A 21,821-nucleotide genomic window follows, 5' to 3' on the forward strand; every position below is an offset into this window, starting at 1 on the left:
GAACAGCCTCAAGGCCCTCAGCCTTTCCTCGTAAGACATTCTTTCCATACCAGGCAACATCCTAGTAAATCTCCTCTGCACCCTTTCCAAAGCTTCCACATCCTTCTTATAATGCGGTGACCAGAACTGTACACAATACTCCAAGTGTAGCTGTACCAGAGCTTTGTACAGCTGCAGCATAACCTCCTGGTTCCAGAACTCAGTCCCTCTGTTAATAAAGGCCAAAACACTGTATGCCATCTTAACAACCCTGTCAATCTGGATTTATCCTGCTTTTTATGTATAGGCAAACCTGGTCAAATTTCCACATTGTCAGGAAGATGCCAGTATTGTAACTGTACTGGAACAGCTTGGCTAGGGGAGCGGCAAGTTCTGGAGCACGTCTTCAGTACTGTTGTCGGAATGTTGTCAGGGCCCATAGCCTTTACAATATCCAGTATCTCCAACCATTTGTTGATATCACGTGGAGTGAGTTGAATTGGCTGAAGACTGGTATCTGTAATGCTGGGGACCATTGGAGGAGACTGAGATCATCCACTCAGCACCTCTGACTGAAGATTGCTGTGAAAGCTTCAGCCTTATCTTTTGCACAGATGTGCTGGGCTCTTCCATCATTGAGGATGGGGATGTTTGTGGGGCCTCCTCCTCCAGTGAGTTGTTTAATCGAACCACCATTTGTAATTGGGTGTAGCAGGACTGCAGAGCTGAGATCTGATCCATTGTTTGTGGGATCACTTAGCTCTGTCCATCACCTGCTGCTTCTGCTGTTTGGCACATAACTGGTCCTGTTTGGGGGCTTCACCAGGGTGACACTTCATCTTCACATCTGCCTGAAGCAGAATTTCTGTTGAGCAGAAATTTCCTATCACTGAAAGAGCCATTGTCTTCATATCCTCATTAGCTAATGACTCTATTCCTTCCGCTTGGTATGTTCAGAGGCTGCAACAGATGGTTGACAACTTTAATGAGATTACCAATCCCGATATGACCTTCCAACTCCATGTCGTTGTCATTGTTAAACCTACCTATTCCCACCTCCGTAATGTTGCCCCCAGCTCTGTTCCTGTAATTGTTACCTCTCTAGGCTTTGTGTTCCAATCCACTCCTAACCAATCTCCTCTATTTTGATTGACTGTTGATGTCACATGTACTGAGATGGCGTGAGAAGTGTTGTTTTGCCTGCTATACAGGCAGATCATTCCATACAAAGTGCATTCGGGTCGCAGAACAGAGTGAGAATACAGTGTTACAGCCACAGAGAAGGTGCAGAGAGAGAGAGAGATCAGAATTAACATTTGAGAGGGCTTTTCAAAAGTCTGATAACAGCAGGGAAGAAGCTGCTCTTGAATCTGTTTGTACGTGTATTCAGACTTTAATATCTTCTGCCTGATGGAAGAGGGTGGAAGAGAGTACAAACAGGGTGGGAGGTGCCTTTGGTTATGTGGTTGCTTTCCCAAGGCAGTGGGAAGTATAGATGGAGTGAATGGATGGAAGGCTGATTAGTGTGATGGACTGGGCTGTGTTCACAACTCTCTACAGTTTCCTGTGGTCTTAGGAAGAGCAGTTCCCATAACACACTCTGATGTATCCAGATTGGATTGGCTTTCTATGGTGCATCTATAATAATTGGTAGGAGTCCTTACCAATGCTGAATTTCCTTAGCCTCCTGAGGACGTAGAGATGTTGTTGTGCTTTCTTGGACATCACGTTGTCGTGGGTGGACCAGGGCAGATCGTTGGTGATCATCACTCCCAGAACATGACGCTCTCATTGATCTCCACCTCAACTCCAATGATGTAGACGGGAGTATGCCCTCCACTCCACTTCCTGAAGTCAATGACCAGCTCCTTTATTTTGCTGACTTTGGTGGAGAGATTATCGTTACACCATGCTGCTAATGTATTCTGTCTCATCATTCTTTGAGGTCCGACCTACAATGGTGGTGTTGTCAGCAAACCTATAAATGGAGTTGGGGCTGAATTTGGTCACACATTCGTGTGTGTGTAAGTAGTATGGGGCTGAGTATGCAGCCTTGTGAGGTACTGGTGTAGTGGATACAATGAAGGAGGTATCGTTGCCTATTCTTACTGATTGCAGTCTATGGGTCAGGAAGTGGAGGAGCTGGTTACAGAGGGGGGAGCCAAGACCTAGGTCTCAGAGCTTAGGGATGAGTTTGTTTGGAATTATGGTGTTGAAGACAGAACTGTAGTCAATAAGTAGGAGCCTGACGTAGGTGTCCTTGTTATCCAGCTGTTCCTGAGTGTAGGGCCAGGGAGATGGTGCCTGCTGTGGACTTGTTATGATGATGGGTGATTTGCAAAGGATCAAGGCAGTTTGATGGACTGGAGTTGATGGGAGCCATGACTAACATCTTGAAGAATTCCATAATTATGGACATCAGAGCTACCGGGTGGTAGTCATTGAGGCATACTGCATGAATTTTCTTTGGAGGCAGAATGATGGTCGTCTTCCTGAAGCAAGCAGGGACTTCAGGTTGTAGTAAGGAGAGGTTAAAGATGTCCGGGGTACCTTGACAACCACATTGCACCAAATTCCAGTCACGCATCTCTTCTGCCCTTGTTTTTAAATCCCTCATTGCCTCACCCATCCATATCTCTATAACAACCTGCAGCCATATAAACACGTGCACTTCCTCAAGTTTGTCCTCTCGAGCACGCTTACTTTTAGCTTCCTGGGGAAAATCTTGTTGACTGATAGCAACCTTGAGGAGTTGAATGGCTTACTCCTCATATTTCTTGTGTATGTTTGTACCTCTAGCTGCTAACACCTTCAGCACAGATGCTCCTTAACAACCTGATGCTTTGGTGATTTCCCTAACATCTGTTTCTCTGGCTCTGTGTCAAATTCTGTTTGCTAAAACTCATGGCAAACACTCTGGATACTTTACTAACAGTAAAGCCACTTTATAATGTCTCAAATTTCAGCAGAAGCTTCACAAATGTGTTAAATTATAACGATATTCATATTGCACAGATGTTATTTCGGTTTAGAAAAGACGTATCTGTGACATTGTTGATTCACACTGGAAGCCTTTAACCCATTCCTGTCCTTGATTCCAGGAAGCCTGTTAGATTTCCTAAAAGATGGAGAAGGAAGGGGATTGAAATTGCCCAATCTAGTGGATATGGCAGCGCAGGTAAGGAGTAAACTCTGGAAAGCGCCCAAATGTTTTTGTTAATGGTCTTTGTCGACAACCTCATTCACTGACTTCTAACCTGGTTTGAAACAGGTTGCAGCAGGGATGGCCTACATTGAGAGGATGAACTACATCCACAGGGACCTGCGATCGGCCAATATTCTGGTTGGAGACAATCTGGTGTGCAAGATTGCTGACTTTGGATTAGCAAGATTAATTGAAGACAATGAGTACACAGCACGTCAAGGTGAGCTAGATATGATATGATAGGCTGAGTGATAGGAGCCATGGAGTTATGGTCAGTGGAGGTTCAGTATTGCTCTCCCTGGTTTATGTTACTGATCTGGATCTTGGTGTGCAGGGGACAGTTTCAAAGTTTGCAGATGACACAAAACTTGGAAACGTTGTGAACTGTGAGGAGAACAGTATGGAACTCCAGAAGGGCATTGGCACGTTGGTGGGGTCGGCAAATAGGTGGCAGATGAAGCTAAATGCAGAGAACTCTGAGCGGAGTTCAGAGGGGATTTGCAAAGGATCAAGGCAATAAAATGGGGCACAATTCATAAAGGGATCCCAGAGCAAAGGGTTCTGGGTTTGTCTATGTACATATATCATGAGGGTTGGCAGGACAGATCAATAGAGCCATTAATAAAGCACATATTATCTTTGTAACTCTCTCTGCAGATGCTGTCAGAGCTACTGTTCCTCCAGCAGTCTCTAGTTCAATTTCAGATTACAAACTTGTTTACATTGAAATACGTTTTCTAATACTGTATTGAGTACAAAAAACCTTTGGAAATTTTTTTTTTAAAACTTCTGTTGATTTGGTTTAGGCTTTCCTACATGCCAACAGTGATGTGATATTCAAAAATATTCCATCAGTTGTACAGCATTCAGGGACAGCCAGCGACATCCTGATGAAAGACATTAAACAATTCAAAGGCTTTCTCTTCCTTGGTAAATAACATGCACTTCCTTCACCATGACAAGGATAGGTTGGACCCTCTTCCTTGGACTTTCGTGGACATAGGAGCTGTTACCATCAAGTTTAATAACCTACCATTTCTGAAATGAAAAGGGTAAATATATTCCAAACATAGCATTCATAAGGAGTTGAACCTCCCTGCAACCACCTTCTCCCAATCCCTGGGGCTGTCAGCCACAGCAGCAGAATGAAGGTAGAGCTGGTTTTAGGCATGTGTGGGGGGGAGAGAGAGGTGGGGAATGAAATAGGTCGTGGATTACTCAGCCATTGGGGATAACATTGAATATTCTGTGACCAAGTGAGCACAGTTCAAATCCCAGCTCTTGTACTCGTCCTTGCCAGGGTGCAGTAGGAAATGCTGCAGTTACCCTACATTAGAGAGAGGGACAATACCGAATTATTACAACATGGAAGGAGACCATTGTATCTGCACCAGCTCTTCAAATGGTTATCATTACCGACTGCCAATCTCCTGATCTTTCCCCATAACCTGGCACATTATTCTCATCCAAATAATCATCCAGCACCTGGCTGAACCTGCTGCCATCACATTTTGTGAAAATGTTTCCGTCACCTCACGTTTGCTTTTTGTGAAAATCACTTCAAATCTGTGCTCTCTGGTTCTTGTTTGTTTAGAAGTTTCCCATCTCTACTGTGTCCAGCCCCCCCTCCTGGACACCTGAAAACCTCAATCCAAAGTCCTGTCTGCCTCCTTCTTTCCTAGGAAAACAGTTCCAGCTTCTACAGTCTACCCTCCTAACTAAAGCTCCTTGTATCTGGAACCACTCTTGTGAACTGCTTCTGCACTCTCTCTCCATCCTTCCTATAATGTGATGCCTGGAACTAAACCAACTGAGTTGAGATCTAACAAGTGTCATCTACTGTTCAACCTTACCTCCTTGCTTTTGAACTCTATGCCCCTAATAATAAAGCTAAGGACACCATACATTTTATAAATTGCTCTCTCAATCTGTCTTGCTCCCCTTAATGGTCTGTGCACATATTTACCCAGCTCCCTCTGCTCCTGTTTAGAATTACATTCCCTATTTCATGTAGTCCTTCAATTTTCTTCCAACCAAAAGGCATCACCTCACAATTCTCTGAGTTGAAACTCATCCATTACCTGTCTGCTTACTCCACCAACATTATTAATGTCCTTTTGAGTTTCACACTGTCCTCTCCACAGTTTACAATGCTTCTGCATTTCAGGTCATCTGCAAACTTTGAAATTGTTCCCTGCACACCAAGATCCAACTCATTTAATATTTATCAGGGAAAGCGAGGGTCCCAATACTAACCCCTGGGGAGTTACAATACTAAAATGGAAAATCTCAGAAAACTGAAGAAGGGTCACTGGACCCGAACCGTTAACTCTGCTTTCTCTCCTCAAATGCTGAGAGAGTGGTGCTGGAAAAACACAGCAGGTCAGGCAGCATCCGAGAAACAGGAGAATTGAAGTTTCGGGCTTGCTTTTCCAGCACCGTGCTCTCGACTCTGATCTCCAGCATCTGCAGTCCTCACTTTCTCTCCTCAAATGCTGCCAGAAGTTTTCCAGCAACGTCTGTTGTTGGGTCTGGTTTACAGCATTTGCAGTTTTTTGGATTATTTCTCTCCACCACAAACTCCTCCATCCTGAGGAATATCATTTGACGACTACCCTCTGCTCCCTATCACTCAGCCGATTTAAATCTACGTTGTTACTGACCCTTTTATTCCATGACCTACAACATTCCTCTGCAGTGGCATTGTGTCAAACATCTTCCGGAAATCCATGACCACGACATCAACAGTACTCGTGCTGCCTCTTCAACAAACTCCAGCAAGTTAGTTAAACATGATTTTCCCTTTAGAAATCTGGGCTGACTCTTTCTGAACAACCCACCTTTTTTCCACATCTTACAAACCATCCTCTTGAATGTCTCTTCCTCAAACCCTGCTGCAGTTTTAGATTCTGGAATATCTGGTGAGGAAAGAGTTGAGAGGGAATGTTGAAAATTGAAAAGAGAAATGTTTTGTCTAGGTTGTTGAAACCTGTATACTAGTGTAGTGATTGTAACCGAGGTCAGCCTAGGTGGACGTTATAGAATGTGAGTTCCCTGTCTGGGGCTGTTAAAGTGGTCTAATCAGGGAGCCCTGGCTGACAGATATAAACAGGAGTGTCAGAGGTTCTGTTCGCTCTGAGAGCTGGCTCCGAGGGAGCTGGATCAGCGTCGAGGACCCCTTTACGTGTAAATAAAGGGCAACTTGGTGACGGCCTGTGTGGAGTTATTTCAATTTTGCCTAAAGGAACTAAAACTGCTTAGTCACCAGTCATGTGCTGTTTTAGTCTAAGTCAGCAAGAAATAAGTAAAAACTCTTGATCAATGCAGAAATAAATGGTTAATGCAGAGAACAAGTTCTTGAATTTAATATTTCTTTTATAATTTAAAATTGTTGACTTTGGATTAAGATCAACCCATTTATCTGTAGAATTCTGGATGGTACATTTAATGAAATAATAAAGGTTTTACTGGAGAATTGAGTAAATTTGTTGGGGCTGTTTTCCCTGGAGTATCTGAGGCTGAGGGGTGACCTCATAGAGGTTTATAAAGTCATGAGGACATGGATAGCGTGAATGGCTAAAGTTTTTTTCCCCAGGGTAGGGGAATCCAAAGTAGAGGGCGTAGGTTTAAGGTGAGAGGGGAAAGATTTAAAATGGACTTAAGGGGAAACTTATTCATGCAGAAGGTGGTGCGTGTATGGAATGAGCTGCCGGAGGATGTGGTGGAGGCTGGTACAATTACAACATTTAAAAGGCATCTGGATGGGTACATGAATCGGAAGGGTTTAGAGGGATATTGGCCAAATGCTGGCAAATGGAACTAGAATAATTTAGGATATCTGGTTGGCATGGACGAGTTGGACCGAAGGGTCTGTTTCCATGCTGTACGACTGTCTGACTCTGTAATTGAAAAGTGAGGCTTTACCTTGCCTCTAATTACCATTGCAACATCATTTGGTCACAGTTCTGGCGAGTAAGCTTGGAGAAGAAAAGAACAAAGTATATTCAGTTTGCTGAACATGAGCTGTATACCTACTTTGATGTCTTCTAGACTGTGTTTCAGCAGACAGATTGAACTCTGATAGCAGATGGGGAATGCTAAATACTTTTTGACTTCTGTTTAAGAACTTCTGTGTTTTATTATCAAATATAAAGCTTTTTTGCTTCCCATAATTCTGGTTCTGTTGAGATAATTCAGGCAGGTATTATTGATTCTTCATGAAAATGCCCCTTTTTATTATTCATGAGATGAGAGTCATTGACTGAGACAGCATCTGTTGTCAATGAGTCATACAGCATAGAAACAGGCCCTTCGGTCCACCGTGTTTATGCTGAGCAACAAACACCAAACAGTTAGGAAAACATGTTTTAAAAGTGAAATCATCTGAACTGTCTTAACCCTTTATCTGTGCAAAGGAAGGTCATCTGTTCAAGTATGTGAACATATCCATAAGTACCAATTAGTCCAATGACTACATTACACTGTGCCATCTCACACTCTCTCTCAACAATGGATTGTTTTTCAAAATAATTTGAAGGTCAGCAAATAATTTAAAATGCTTTCATCAGCTAAAGTTTAATATCGTCAAAAAATTGTGATTTATTTTAAAGAAAATGAACTGAGAAGACAGCCTTTCTTTTCCCTTAAATTAATTTATGGATGTGGGTCTCACTGGCATTTTCTGCAATTCCTGATTATCCGAGAAAGGGAGTCTCACTATAAACTCAGTCTTCCACCGTAGGTGTCAGGAAATTGCAAAAGTATTAGTCATAATCGTTCAAAGCTCTCTTCTTTCAATATTTATATTGATGCTTATGAGTCTCGGTCCATTAGTTCAGAATTAGGCAAGCTGAACAAGTAATTCAGTTTAATGTCAGATGTGGGAAAGTTGGAAGAACCTGTAATTATGAATGAAGTGCTTGAGCAATTCGGCAAATAGGAGCTGATCAGAAAGAGAGTGGGAAGGTCACATCAGACTAATACAGTCGGATCTATTGAGGAGATCTCCACGGTCAGCAAAGGAGAGTCATAGAGTCGTAGAGATGTACAGCATGGAAACAGACTCTTCAGTCCAACCCGTCCATGCCGACCAGATACCCCAATCCAAACTAGTCCCACCGGGCTGTGGAGGTTTTCCATATGATTTTACAGAATGAATCCATATAAGATATTACCCGTGAAAATGAGAGTGTATGAGTATTTGGCTTGACCCACGTTGGAAATTGATTAGGAGCTGGGAGGTGCAAGAGTGGAATAACAGGCATGTATTCCATTAGGCAGGATTCAACAAGTGATAGTCAGTATAGAGTGAGACTCATGAACATCAGCACACATATTAAAACAAGAGAGCTTTGTAAGATTATGACTAATGAACGCCTCTGCAATTTCCTGACCCATTATGAACACCTAGATGAGGAACTGATGTGGACAGAACATACCTGAGCAATTTTCCTCATGGCTTGGTAAATACTAATGTTGTATCTATACTGGTAGACCTTGGTTACGGGTACAGATAGTTCTGGAGCACCGGTCTTCAGTAATATTGTCAGGGCCCAGAGCCTTTGCTGCATCCAGTGCATTCAGCCTCTTAATGTCACATGGAATGAATCAGGTTGGGTGAAGGCTAAAATCTTTGAGGAGAAAGTGAGGTCTGCAGATGCTGGAGATCAGAGCTGAAAATGTGTTGCTGGAAAAGCGCAGCAGGTCAGGCAGCATCCAGGGAACAGGAGAATCGACGTTTCGGGCATAAGCCCTTCTTCAGGAATGAGGAAAATTTGTCCAGCAGGCTAAGATAAAAGGTAGGGAGGAGGGACTTGGGGGAGGGGCGTCGGAAATGTGATAGGTGGAAAGAGGTCAAGGTGAGGGTGATAGGTCAGACTGGGGTGGGGGCGGAGAGGTCGGGAAGAAGATTGCAGGTTAGGAAGGCGGTGCTGAATTCGATGGATTAGACTGAGACAAGGTGGGGGGAGGGGAAATGAGGAAACTGGTGAAATCCGAGTTCATCCCTTGTGGTTGGAGGGTTCCTAGGCGGAAGATGAGGCGCTCTTCCTCCAACTGTCGTGTTGTTGTGGTCTGGCGATGGAGGAGTCCAAAGACCTGCATATCCTTGGTGGAGTGGGAGGGGGAATTGAAATGTTGAGCCACAGGGTGGTTGGGTTGGTTGGTCCGGGTGTCCCAGAGGTGTTCTCTGAAACGCTCCGCAAGTAGCCGACCTGTCTCCCCAATATAGAGGAGGCCACATCGGGTGCAGAGGATGCAATAGATGATGTGTGTGGAGGTGCAGGTGAATCTGTGGCGGATATGGAAGTTTCCTTTGGGGCCTTGGAGGGAGGTGGGGGGGCGGGGAGGTGTGGGCGCAAGTCTTGCACCTCCTGCGGTTGCAGGGGAAGGTGCCGGGAGTGGAGGTTGGGTTGGTGGGGGGTGTGGATCTGACGAGGGAGTCACAGAGGGAGTGGTCTTTACGGAATGCTGATAGGGGAGGGGACCTCCAAACGGACCCCACCACCAAGGATATATTTCCCTCCCTCCCCTATCAGCATTCCGTAAAGACCACTCCCTCCGTGACTCCCTCGTCAGGTTCACACCCCCCACCAACCCAACCTCCACTCCCGGCACCTTCCCCTGCAACCGCAGGAGGTGCAAGACTTGCGCCCACACCTCCCCCCTCACCTCCCTCCAAGGCCCCAAAGGAAACTTCCATATCCGCCACAGATTCACCTGCACCTCCACACACATCATCTGTTGCATCCGCTGCACCCGATGTGGCCTCCTCTATATTGGGGAGACAGGTCGGCTACTTGCGGAGCGTTTCAGAGAACACCTCTGGGACACCCGGACCAACCAACCCAACCATCCTGTGGCTCAACATTTCAATTCCCCCTCCCACTCCACCAAGGATATGCAGGTCTTTGGACTCCTCCATCGCCAGACCACAACAAAACGACGGTTGGAGGAAGAGCGCCTCATCTTCCGCCTAGGAACCCTCCAACCACAAGGGATGAACTCGGATTTCACCAGTTTCCTCATTTCTCTCCCCCCACCTTGTCTCAGTCTAATCCATCGAATTCAGCACCGCCTTCCTAACCTGCAATCTTCTTCCTGACCTCTCCGCCCCCACCCCAGTCTGACCTATCACCCTCACCTTGACCTCTTTCCACCTATCACATTTCCGACGCCCCTCCCCCAAGTCCCTCCTCCCTACCTTTTATCTTAACCTGCTGGACAAACTTTCCTCATTCCTGAAGAAGGGCTTATGCCCGAAACGTCGATTCTCCTGTTCCCTGGATGCTGCCTGACCTGCTGCGCTTTTCCAGCAACACATTTTCAGCTCTGAAGGCTAAAATCTGTAATGTTGGGGCACTAAAGGAGGCTGACATGGTCATTCATTTGGCACCTCTGGCTAAAGACTGTTGCAAATGCTTCAACCTTTTGCACTGATGAGTTGGGTTCTTCCATCATTGAGGATGGGGATATTTGTGGAGCCTCCTCCTCCAGTGAGTTGTTTAATTGTCCACCACCATTCACGACTAGATGTAGTAGGACTACAGAGTTTAGACCTGATCCGTTGACTGTGGGATCACTTAGCTCTGTCTATCACTTGCTGCTCACGCTGTCCAGCACGGAAGGTAGTCCTGTTTGGTAGCTTCACCAGGTTGACACCTTATTTTTTTGTTATGTCTGGTGCTGCTCCTGACATGCCCTCCTGCACTTTCTATTGAACCAGGGTTGATCCCCTGGCTTGATGGTAATGGTTGAGTGGGGGATATATAATGTGCTATGAGGTTACAGATTGTGCTGGGGTACAATCCTGCTGCCCACAGTGCCTCATGGATGCCCAGTCTTGAGTTATTAGATCTGTTTGAAGTCTGTCCCATTTAGCACAGTGATAGTGCCACACAACATGAAGGAGGGTCTTGTGAATGTGAAGACAAGATTCTGTCTCCACAAGAACTGGGCAGTAGTCGCTCTTACTGATATTGTAAGGATTGGTAAGGATGAGGTCATGTATGTTTGACCCTCTTGTTGGTTCCCTCACCACCTGCTGCAAAGCCAGTCTAGCAGCAATGTCCTTTTGATCCGACCAGCTCGATCAGTAGTGCTGCTGCCAAGCCACTCTTTGTGGGGGTCATTAAACTCCCCACCCAAAGTACACTCTACACCCTTGCTACCTTCAGTGCTTCCTTCAAATGTTGTTTAACATGGAAGAGGATGGATTCATCAGCCGAGGGAGGACAGTACGTGGAATCAGCAGGAGATTTCCTTGCAAATGTTTAACCTGGTGCCATGAGGTTTCATGGGGCTCCAGAGTCAATGTTGAGGACTCCCAGGGAAACTCCCTCCTGACTGTATCCCACTGTGCCACCACCTCTGTTGTGTCTATCCTGCCGCTGCGACAAGATATATCCAGGAATGGTGATGGTGGGGTCTGGGATATTGTCTGTAAGGTATGATTCCATGAGTATGACTATGTAGTCCTGTGGTTTTCATTCCTTTTGTTTTTGCTACAACTGATGGCGTGCTAGGTCAGTTCAGAGGGCAATTAAGAGTCAGCTATATTGGCTGGCAGTGAGTGAGAAACATTAGGGCAGATAGAGTCGTGGCAAAGTTCAGTATCATCCACCTTGGACTCAAAGGAATACACCAGATTATGACCTAACACCGCCACCTGCAAGTTCCCTCCAAGCCATTTACTATCCTCTCTGGGAAATATATCATTGTGCCTTCTGTGTCGCTGGGTAAAAATGCTGGAGCTCCCTACGGACCAGCATTGTGGGTCTACCTACACCAAGTGAACTGCAGCGGTTCAACCACACATCTCACCACCACCTTCTCGAGAACAATTAGGGATGGGCAATTAATGCTGGTCCAGCCAGCGATGCCCACAATCCCATGAGAGAAAAACAAAAAAAGGCAAGAGCCTAGGAAATGTGGAAGAGTGATAAAGAAATGGTGGGGCCCTGGGAATCATCAAGGATCAGCGGGATAGAAGGACAGGTGGATAAAGTGGTTAAGAAGTCATATAGGTTTGTTGTCTTTATTTGAATTTAAGAGCAAGGTGGTTATTCTAGAACTGTATAACATGTTGGTTAGACCCCAGCTTGTTGGAGGGATTAGTAACCGGGGCATAGATTAATGGTAAGGTACACGAGGATTAAAGGAGTTGTGAGGGAAAACACTTTCACCCAGATATTGGTGGGAATCTGGAACTCACGGCCTGTGTGGGTGGTAAAGGCAATGTCTCAGAAATATTTAAGGCGCAGTTGCAATGCTAAGGCATGCAGGCCAGTGGGCCAAGTGTTGGAAAATGGGAATAGAATAGATGGATGGTTGGTTTTGCCCAGCCTAGATATGAGGGTCCGAAGAGCTTTTTTCTGTGCTGTTGATCTCAATCACTCTAAACATGTACAAACATAATTTTAAAATAACAGTGAACAAATGCAATTACAAACTTGGAAAAGCAAATGAAATATTTATCTTAAAAGAGTTGACTATGAAAGAGTGGAAGTTACTGCTAATGCTGTGTAGAACTCCAGTTACAGAATCACTTCTGGGCCCTGCCCCTCAGGAAGATTACAGTACTTTGTGAGTGCAGTGTAAGTTCATCAGAATGACATCAGAATGCAAAGGGTTAAATTATCAGGTAGTCTCCACAGAACTAGACTTGTAGATACTATGCTCCTCATCAACCTGTTCAGAGATGTTATTTCTGAAGTAGGTGGGACTTCAGTCCAGAGGAGAAGTAGGGACATTATCATGACAACACAAAAGCCCACTTAGACAAGGCTTGTATTTCCTTCAGTAAAGAGGATTAGGGGACGACCTGTTTGAGGTGTTTGAGATGATGAAGTGTTTGGGTGGAGTGGGGGTGAGGTGGTGGTAATCTTAAAAATTCGAGATAGATTGTTTATGCTGACCCCATAAAGAACATTTTTGCACAAGTCAAAAGTTTCCTCAGCCAAAAAAAGCTGTCATGGTTAGGTGCATCGAAAATGCCAAAATTGAGAGGAATTGATTGAGAGTTTGCAGAGATTCCTCAGGGACATCACCCGGTGGTCACTTCCTCCCCCATCCCCATCATCCCCCCTCTCCCCTATTGAGTGTGGTCACTTGTGTCTCTTCTGGCTGATGTTGATCCTAACCCATGTCACTTTGATTCCTTTTATCCTAACCAATGGAATTCCACCAGAGCATTGCACCCCTCTGACCCTATCAGCAAATTCCAGGTTTGCTGGCCCATTCCTGAGGTAAAATTAAAGCCATATGTAAAGTTGGTGGATGGATGTATTTAAGGTGCAGTTCCCCTCTAATCTAATTGATTATAGATTATAGTCAATGGTGGAGCAGGCTGGAAAGTTGCCCATGTTTCTTGTCCCCCCTCGTCAGTACTCTGTCCTGTTTTGTGCATAAGACTCAAGAAGGATGTTCTCACCTTGGAACAAGGTGCAACACTGATTCATTAGACTCTGAAGAAGGGGTTAAACAGCCAGATTAAACAGGCAGTTTGCAAACATTTGGGTTGCATTCCCTTGAGTATAAATTTTTGAGGGGTGATCTTACCAAGGTATTTAAAGTAATAAAAGGAATTTAAAGGGATTCTCTTCTGCTCCAAGATGGTGCTTGCTTCAGGTTATTGGAGCTTTCAATGCTCAGGTCGACTTTTACTTGGAACGGGATGGAGGGAAAGGGAGGTGAAATGGGAGCTGAGAACTGGGTTAGCTATGATCTGATTGAGGTTCAAGGGTGAGTGGCTTATTTCTATTCCTAATATGGTATCAATTGCATTGTACTGGTTATGTATTGCTGCAGCTTTTGCTTTCCCTCATTCAAGTGAAAATCTAAACTCTGTTCACAGCGTTAGGCTTGGTACAGTGGTAACAACCTTACCTCCATGACAAAATTGGTGGTTCAAGTCCCACTCCAGTAAGTTAAGCACATAATTTACATTGAGGGAGTTCTACAGTGAAGTGTCAGACTACTCTGCAGAACGTAAAGTGTCTGAGGTTGTCAAAAGGTGCAGTTTAATTCCAAATTGTTTCTGCATTTTGCTTCTAGTGCCTTCAAAAATGGTTTAGAGTCATAGAGTCAGAGAGAGACAGAGAGTCACAGAGAGTCATAGAGTCAGAGAGAGACAGAGAGTCACAGAGTCACAGAGAGTCACAGAGATGTACAACATGGAAACAGACCCTTCAGTCCAACTCATCCACGCCGACCAGATATCCCAACCCAACCTAGTCCCACCTGCCAGCACCCGGCCCATATCCCTCCAAATCCTTCCTATTCATTTACCCATCCAAATGCCTCTTAAATGTTACAATTGTACCAGCCTCCACCACTTCCTCTGGCAGCTCATTCCAGACACGCACCACCCTCTGCGTGAAAAAGTTGCCCCTTAGGTCTCTTTTATATCTTTCCCCTCTCACCCTAAACCTATGCCCTCTAGTTCTGGACTCCCCGACCCCAGGGATTTGGATGTAATGAATGTGAACAGTGTTGAAGTAAATTTTAAATGTAAGTTTTAATTTAACTCTGCTGGAGAACGTGTACCACTCTATGAGATGCCCACTCTGCTTCTCAATCTGATCTGACTCATGCTTAGAAGTTGAGACCTGATCATCAGATTAGATTACTTACAGTGTGGAAACAGGCCCTTCGGCCCAACAAGTCCACACCGACTCTCCGGAGAGCCACCCACCCATACCCCTACATTTGCCCCTTCACCCAACACTACGGGCAATTTAGCATGGTCAGTTCACCTGACCTGCACATCTTTGGACTGTGGGAGGAAACCGGAGCACCCGGAGGAAACCCACGCAGACACGGGGAGAATGAGCCACCATTCCATTCACCTTCCTGATGATCCTATTGTACTGTTACTGGGACAGAGAGTCCCTACAGTGTGGAAACAGGCCCTTCAGTCCAACAAGTCCACACAGACCCTCCAAAGAGTAACCCACCCAGACCCACTCAACTACCCTATTACTCTACATTTACCCCTGATGATTGCACCTATTCTACACATCCCTGAACACTATGGGCAATTTAGCATGACCAATTCACGTAACCTGCACTTCTTTTGGATTGGGGGAGGAAACCGGAGCACCCGGTGGAAACCCACACAGACACATTGAGAATGTGCAAACTCCACCAGACAGTCACCTGAGGCTGGAATCAAACCTGGCACTGTGAGGCAGCAGCACTAACCACTGAGCCACTGTGTCACCCCATTGGTCACCTTTGGAGGAAAATATGGATCTACTCCATCCCCGACTGCAATGTCTCAGGCACAAGGAAGAAGAAGAAAACAAATTGCACTTAGGGAAGGAGAGCATGATCTTGTTGCAGAAATACCCAAGCGGCAGTTTGTTGATTTGTATGCCGGGCTTTGAAAGGAAAGCAACTCAAAATTCTCATATCTCTCCACCATCTAGGTGCCAAATTTCCCATTAAGTGGACTGCACCCGAAGCGGCACTGTACGGGAGGTTCACAATCAAGTCTGATGTCTGGTCCTTTGGCATTCTGCTGACAGAGCTGGTGACAAAGGGGAGAGTGCCCTATCCAGGTGAGAAATACCGAGAGTGTAACATATTTGTCTGGTGTACGACAGAGCAGGGATCTGGGAAAGGGGTCTCCCTACTTCCCGATTTTTAAACAAAGCTGTCTATCCCCTTCAGAATCTTTTATATATTTCAATGGTTTGAAGTATTGTCCGGGCATGAGTGAACCATTTTGAAACTCTGCTCAGTGAGTCCAACATTAATATTCAGTGCCCTGGGCAGTTTTTCACTCTTGGGTAAGTTGGTTCAGATTCCCCATAAAGACGGGTGTTGTAAGCCGAGCTGATATCCACAGTTGTTCGTTCACACCCACACTGAAATGCTGTATACAGTTTTAGTCTCCGTAGTTCAGGAAGAAGTCATTCAGTGTGATTTGGACAATTTGTGTGGGCAAATGCATGGCAAAAGGAGTGCAACGTGGATAAATCTGAGGTTATCCACTTTGATAGCAAGAGATCTTGATCAATTAGTTTGAGGAATGGCAGATGGAGTTTAATTTGGATAAATGTGAGGTGTTGCATTTTGGTAAAACAAGCAAGGGCAGGGCTTATACAATTAATGATAGGGCCCTGGGTAGAGTTGGAGAACACACCGTTCCTACTTCTCCCCATGACACACCTGGCAGAGAGTCCGAGGGGTTCAGGTACATAATTTTTGAAATTTGCATCATGATTCAGAAGGCGTTTGGCATGCTTGTCTTCATTGCTCAGACATTTGAGTGTCGGAGTTGGGACATCATGTTGAGGTTGTACAGGACATTTGTGAGCGCTCTTCTGGACTACTGCCTGCAGTTCTGGTCACCCAGTTATTGAAAGGAGATTATTAAGCTGGAAACGGTTCGGGAAAAGATTTACCAGGATGTTGCCATGAATGGAGGGTTTGAGTTATAAAAATTGGCTGGATAGGCTGAGATTTTTTCACTGGAGCGTAGGAGGTTGAGGGATGACCTTATTGAGGTTTATAAGTTTATGAGGGGCATAGATAAGGTGAATGACAAGGGTCTTTTCCCTCGAGTGGGGAGTTCAAAACCAGGGCACATGATTTTAAGATGAGAGGAGAAAGGTTTTAAAAGTACATGAGGGGCAACTTTTTTTACACAGAGGGTGGTTTGTTTGTGGAGAAACCTGGCAGAGAAAGTAGTGGCTGCAGATACAATTAGAAGGTTTAAAAGACATTTAGCTGAGTACATGAATAGGAAAGGTTTGGAGAGATATGGGCGAAGCACAGGCAGATGGGACTAATTTAGTTTAGGAACATGATTGGTGTGGACTGATTAAACCGAAGGGTCTGTTTCCATGCTGTATGACTCTGTGATTAGGCCTGTAAAGCAGGGAGGCAGATTATAATCTGAAAGGTGATAAACTGGGAAAGGGGAGGTGTAAAGAGACCTGGGTATCCTTGTACACTAATCACTGAAAGTAAACATGCAGATACAGTACAGGCCCTCACAGAAAGAGAATTTGAATATAGGAGCAGGGATGTCTTACTCCAGTTATACAGGGTCTTGGTGAGACCATGCCTGAAGTACTATATGCAGTTCTGATTTCCATATCGGAGAAGGATGTTCTGGCTTTGGAGAGAGTGTAATGAAGGTTTACCAGCCTGATTCCTGGGATGGCAGGACTGATGTATGAACAGACACTGATCAATTATATCCACTGCAGTTTAGAAAAGTGTGGGGACAATCTCATAGAAACCTATAAAATTCTAACAGGACCAAACAGGGGGAATGCTGGATCGATCTTCCTGATGAGTGGAGAATCGAGAAACTGGGGGTCACAGCCTTAAGACCATTTAGGACTGAGATGAGGGGAAGTTTCTTCCCCCAGAGAGTGGTGAGCCTGAGGAATTCTCTGCCACAGGAAGTGATTCAGGCCAAAACATTGAATGTTTCCAAGAAGGAGTTAGATGTAGTTCTTAGGGTTAAAGGTATCAAAGGGTATGGGGAAAAAACAGGAAGAGGTTACAGAGTTGGGTGATCAGCCATGGATCGTATTGAGCAGGCTCAACAGGCTGACTGGCCTACACCTGCTCCTTTATCCTGTGTTTCTATTCAGCCCCTTGAGGAAGTGCAACAAAGGGATTGACCAGACTTGTTCCAGGAATGGTGGCTCTGCCCTATGAAGAGCGACTTGGCTAACAGGGCTTGTATTCTTTGGAGTTTTGAAGAATGAGAAGTGATAGTATTGAAACGAACAAAATACCTAAAGGAAAAGGCAGGTAAGATGAGGGTAGGATGGTTCCCCTGGGCGGGGAGTCTAGAACCAGGAGGCAGAATTTAAAACTGAGGTGAGGTCACATACATCAGAGCTGAGGAGGAAGTGTTGTAGGAGAAAGTGAGGAGTGCAGATGCTGGAGATCAGAGGCGAAGAGTGTGGTGCTGGAAAAGCACATCCGGTCAGGCGGCATCCGAGGAGCAGGAGAGTTGCCATTTCGGGCATAATCCCTTCATCAGGTATAGTCAGGGTGGTGAACCTTTGGAATGCTTGACCACAGAGGGCAGTTTAGGCTCAGTCTTTGAGTTTGTTTGTGGTAGAGATTGATATGTATAGGGTAATAGGAATGGGTTGTGTTTGATTGGCCATAACTGTATTGAATGGAGGGGTAGACTCAATGGGCTGAATAGCCTACTCCTGTTCCTATGTTCAATAATTTCAACATTCACAGTTTTAATGAAGGCTTCTTACAAGCTCCTGCTCTTTTCCAAAGGATGAAGTAACGAGCGTTAAGTTACTGAGGATCTGCTACCACATTGATTAGCTCATGTACAGAGCACGATGAAAGGGGCGCTTGCTTTCACACATGGCAAAAGATAGGATCTGGAGAGACGGGGAGGGGGAGGCCGGGGGTGCGGTCTTTGGAATTTGAGAATAAATATTGCCCTGGTCATCAGGGAGCCCCATCCCTCCCCCCCCCCCCCCTCCCCCACCATCACCATTGCCTAAACTCTTCAGCCCACCCATTAAAGACCACCATCAGCCCTTGTTCAAAACAGTGCCACATCCAGAGAAGGACTGCAGAGCTTCAACTGCAAAGAATGCAGAGTTCTTACAGCGCTAAAGAAGGCCATTCAGCCCATCATATTTGCACCAATTCTTTCATTGGCACCAATCCCCTGCCTTTTCCCCATATCCCTCTGCACACCATTTCTATCCAAACAATCACCCTCTTGAATGGCTCAATTGAACCTGCCTCCTCTATACTTCAAGGCAGTGCATTCCATATCCTAACTATAAGTCCCAAAAGACCATAGGATTGCTCTGTCATTAGTGAGAGAAGACTGATGATGGTTTAACCTGAGGGTCACCACACCTCAGGTGAGGGGTTAGGCTGAGAAGGCGGCACCTTCTTGGTAATCTCAGCCAGAGTGGGATTTGGACCTAGACTTAGACCAAAACCACTCGCTGTATGAAAAGGGTTATTCCCCCATTAGTCTTGCTTTGTTTGCCCATCACTTTAAATCAGTGCCCCCTCATTCGGTCGTCTTTTAAGAGCAGGAACAACTTCTCCCTGTCTGCTATTTCCAGTGCTTTCATGGTTTTGAAAACCTCAATCAAATTTCCTCTTAGCTGTTTACTTTCCAGGATGAATAGTCCCAACTTCTTCAACCTCTCCAGTTTAACATCTAGTAAGAAAGACAGCCCTTTCAGCAGTGCAGCCCTGACTTTGCACTCTGCTCTCTGAAGTAAGACAGAATGTGCAACTTTCCAACTCCAAGTCTGAACTGTTGCCACGGACATGATGGATTGGGAAAGGTGTGGTTTAACCAATCTCTGGCTGGTTTGCTCATCTGTTTTTATTCACCTGATGTGGAACTGCCGGCGCTGGACTGGGGTGGACAAAGTCAGGAGTCACACAACACCAGGTTATAGTCCAACAGGTTCACCTGATGATAGGACAGTGCTTCGAAAGCTTGTAATTGCAAATAAACCAGTTGGACTGTAACCTGGTGTCGTGTGACTTCTGACTTTATTCCCCTGGAGAGAGGAACGCCATCAGCGGAATGGCTGGGGGGGCAAAGAATGTTCTGGATCAGTCATATTTTATCAATGATTAGAATATGCCACGCCCAATTAAAGGTTGTTGAGGTTGCACGTAACTGGAATCCTGCCTTCCAGGAAATAAGCTGCCTCCTGTTGAAAATGAGAATGGGAAACATTTTGGGGGGCAGCAGTACAGAGTGGATTTCATTTTATTTTGTTCTTTAGCACCAGGAAGCTGCAATCCCTGTGAAGCTTTGCTCTGCCAACAACAATAATAACATGCCCACGGGAGCATTACACAATGGGTGCTCTCATAGGCAGGCAGAGAGTGTTTTGTTTTTAACAAGGGGAAGGTTGGGGAAAATGCTATTCCAAAGATCAAACAAAGTTCGTACCACTCAGTGTTTTATACCAAATGTTGGAGAGGTTGTGTTACACATCACTGACGGGAATAATCTTGATGAGTACAACCAGGTGGAAGGGAACGTTCTACTGCTTACACTTTAACCAGCTACAAACATCATCATGAGCAGGTTTTAAACCTGAGAATTTCCTAAGTTTCACTGTGATGTGGCATGGTGCCTCAGTGGTTAGCACAGCTGCCTCACAGCGCCACGGGGACCCGGGTTCGATTCCAGCCTCAGGCAACTGTCTGTGTGGAGTTAGCACATTCTCCCCGTGTCTGCGTGGGTTTCCTCTGGGTACTCCAGTTTCCTCCCACAGTCCAAAGATGTGCAGGTTAAGTGAATTGGCCATGTTAAATTGCCCCAGAGTGTCTGGGGATGTGCAGGTGAGATGGATTAGTCATGAGAAATGCAGGGATAGGATAGGGAGGTGGGTCTGGATGGGATGCTCTTTGGATGATTAGTATGGACTCGATGGGCTGCTTTCTCACTGTAGGGATTCTATAACGCTAACTAAGTACGTGATAATTGGGTCTCTCACCCCTGACCATGTGGAACAATAAACAGATCGTCTACATCCTCAATCATGAGCACACACCTCCTACTGGTGTAGTCACTTGGCTTGGTGTGTGCACATTGGCTGAGGGGAGGGCACCTTCCCAGCTGGGGCCAGCCAGGGTGGGGTGGGGAGGGGAATGGGGAAGGGAATCGAGTGAATGTATCCTGTTGATTATAGGGCTGTGTGACCACAGTTAGACAGTCAATGATTTGTAAGTAATTTTCTGGTAATTTATTAAGTTTCTTAAGAGGCGGTAGTTTAGATATGATGCATTGGGTAATGTGATAAATAAAGGAAGTTTACAGCCCTGACAATTGGTGATGGTTCACTGATACCAGATTGCATTTAAGGTGCTGCTGCAGGATGTGTCAGTCTTTCTAAAGTGATGGGGTGTGTCCTGCTCTCTAGCCGAGGTATTAGGGAACACTTCTCTGGGGTCTTCCTCCTCTCCTTCTGATCTGTCTTCCATCTGCCTGATGAAGACCGCTCTCTGGGGGCCCTCTGATGTGAGCTGGCTGCCTTCCCAGGTCTGCCTGATGAGAACCTCCCCAAGAGGGGCAATCCCCTCTGCCTCAGCATTGACTCTATTCTTGTTGTGGGTATGGACTTGACCTAGCACCTGTGTAGTCACTCCAGCACGGAATCTGGCTCCTGAACTCTCGTGGCTCTGTTTGCCTTTTCCAGCACAGATGTGACTTCTCTAACTTCCTTGGTATACCCTGCAGTTGTTCCAAAGTCAAAGTAGTCTAGCACCTGCGGCTTCCCCCAGCACATCCTACCCTGAGTGCTCCTCACTCTGCAGATGCTGGAGATCAGAGTCAAGATTAGAATGATGCTGGAAAAGCACAGCAGGTCAGGCAGCATCCGAGGAGCAGGAAAATCGATGTTTCGGGCAAAAGCCTTTCATTTGCCCCAAACGTCGATTTTCCTGCTCCTCGGATGCTGCCTGACCTGCTGTGCTTTTCCAGCACCACTCTAATCTTGCTCCTCTCTCTGATCCTAGCCTTTATAGTTCTATCATATTTCTAGGGGCAGGTTACTTTCTCTGAATCAATCAATTAGCTGAACCCTTTTGGCCAATGGCCATAAGACAGCCAGCCATGACGCTGGGTGATCATGTTCTCTTCATCTGAGTT

The 21,821-nt window shown here is 45.5% G+C and overlaps 1 protein-coding gene across 6 annotated transcripts in view; it reads left to right on the forward strand.

The window, feature by feature from the left end:
- The window catches only part of LOC122548458 (tyrosine-protein kinase Fyn), a 336,794-nt gene that overhangs the window by 311,857 nt on the left and 3,116 nt on the right, over window positions 1–21,821 (forward strand). For all 6 annotated transcript variants that reach the window (XM_043687161.2, XM_087983880.1, XM_043687155.2 and 3 more), the window contains 3 exons: window positions 3,081–3,157; window positions 3,251–3,404; window positions 15,613–15,744. In XM_043687161.2, coding sequence (XP_043543096.1) covers window positions 3,081–3,157; window positions 3,251–3,404; window positions 15,613–15,744 — 363 coding nt within the window. The remainder of the gene's footprint in view (window positions 1–3,080; window positions 3,158–3,250; window positions 3,405–15,612; window positions 15,745–21,821) is intronic.

The sequence above is a fragment of the Chiloscyllium plagiosum genome, unplaced genomic scaffold (genome assembly GCF_037043375.1).
Source record: "Chiloscyllium plagiosum isolate Xiang-an unplaced genomic scaffold, Cpla_swu_hap1 HiC_scaffold_3, whole genome shotgun sequence".
Classification (NCBI taxonomy): domain Eukaryota; kingdom Metazoa; phylum Chordata; class Chondrichthyes; order Orectolobiformes; family Hemiscylliidae; genus Chiloscyllium; species Chiloscyllium plagiosum.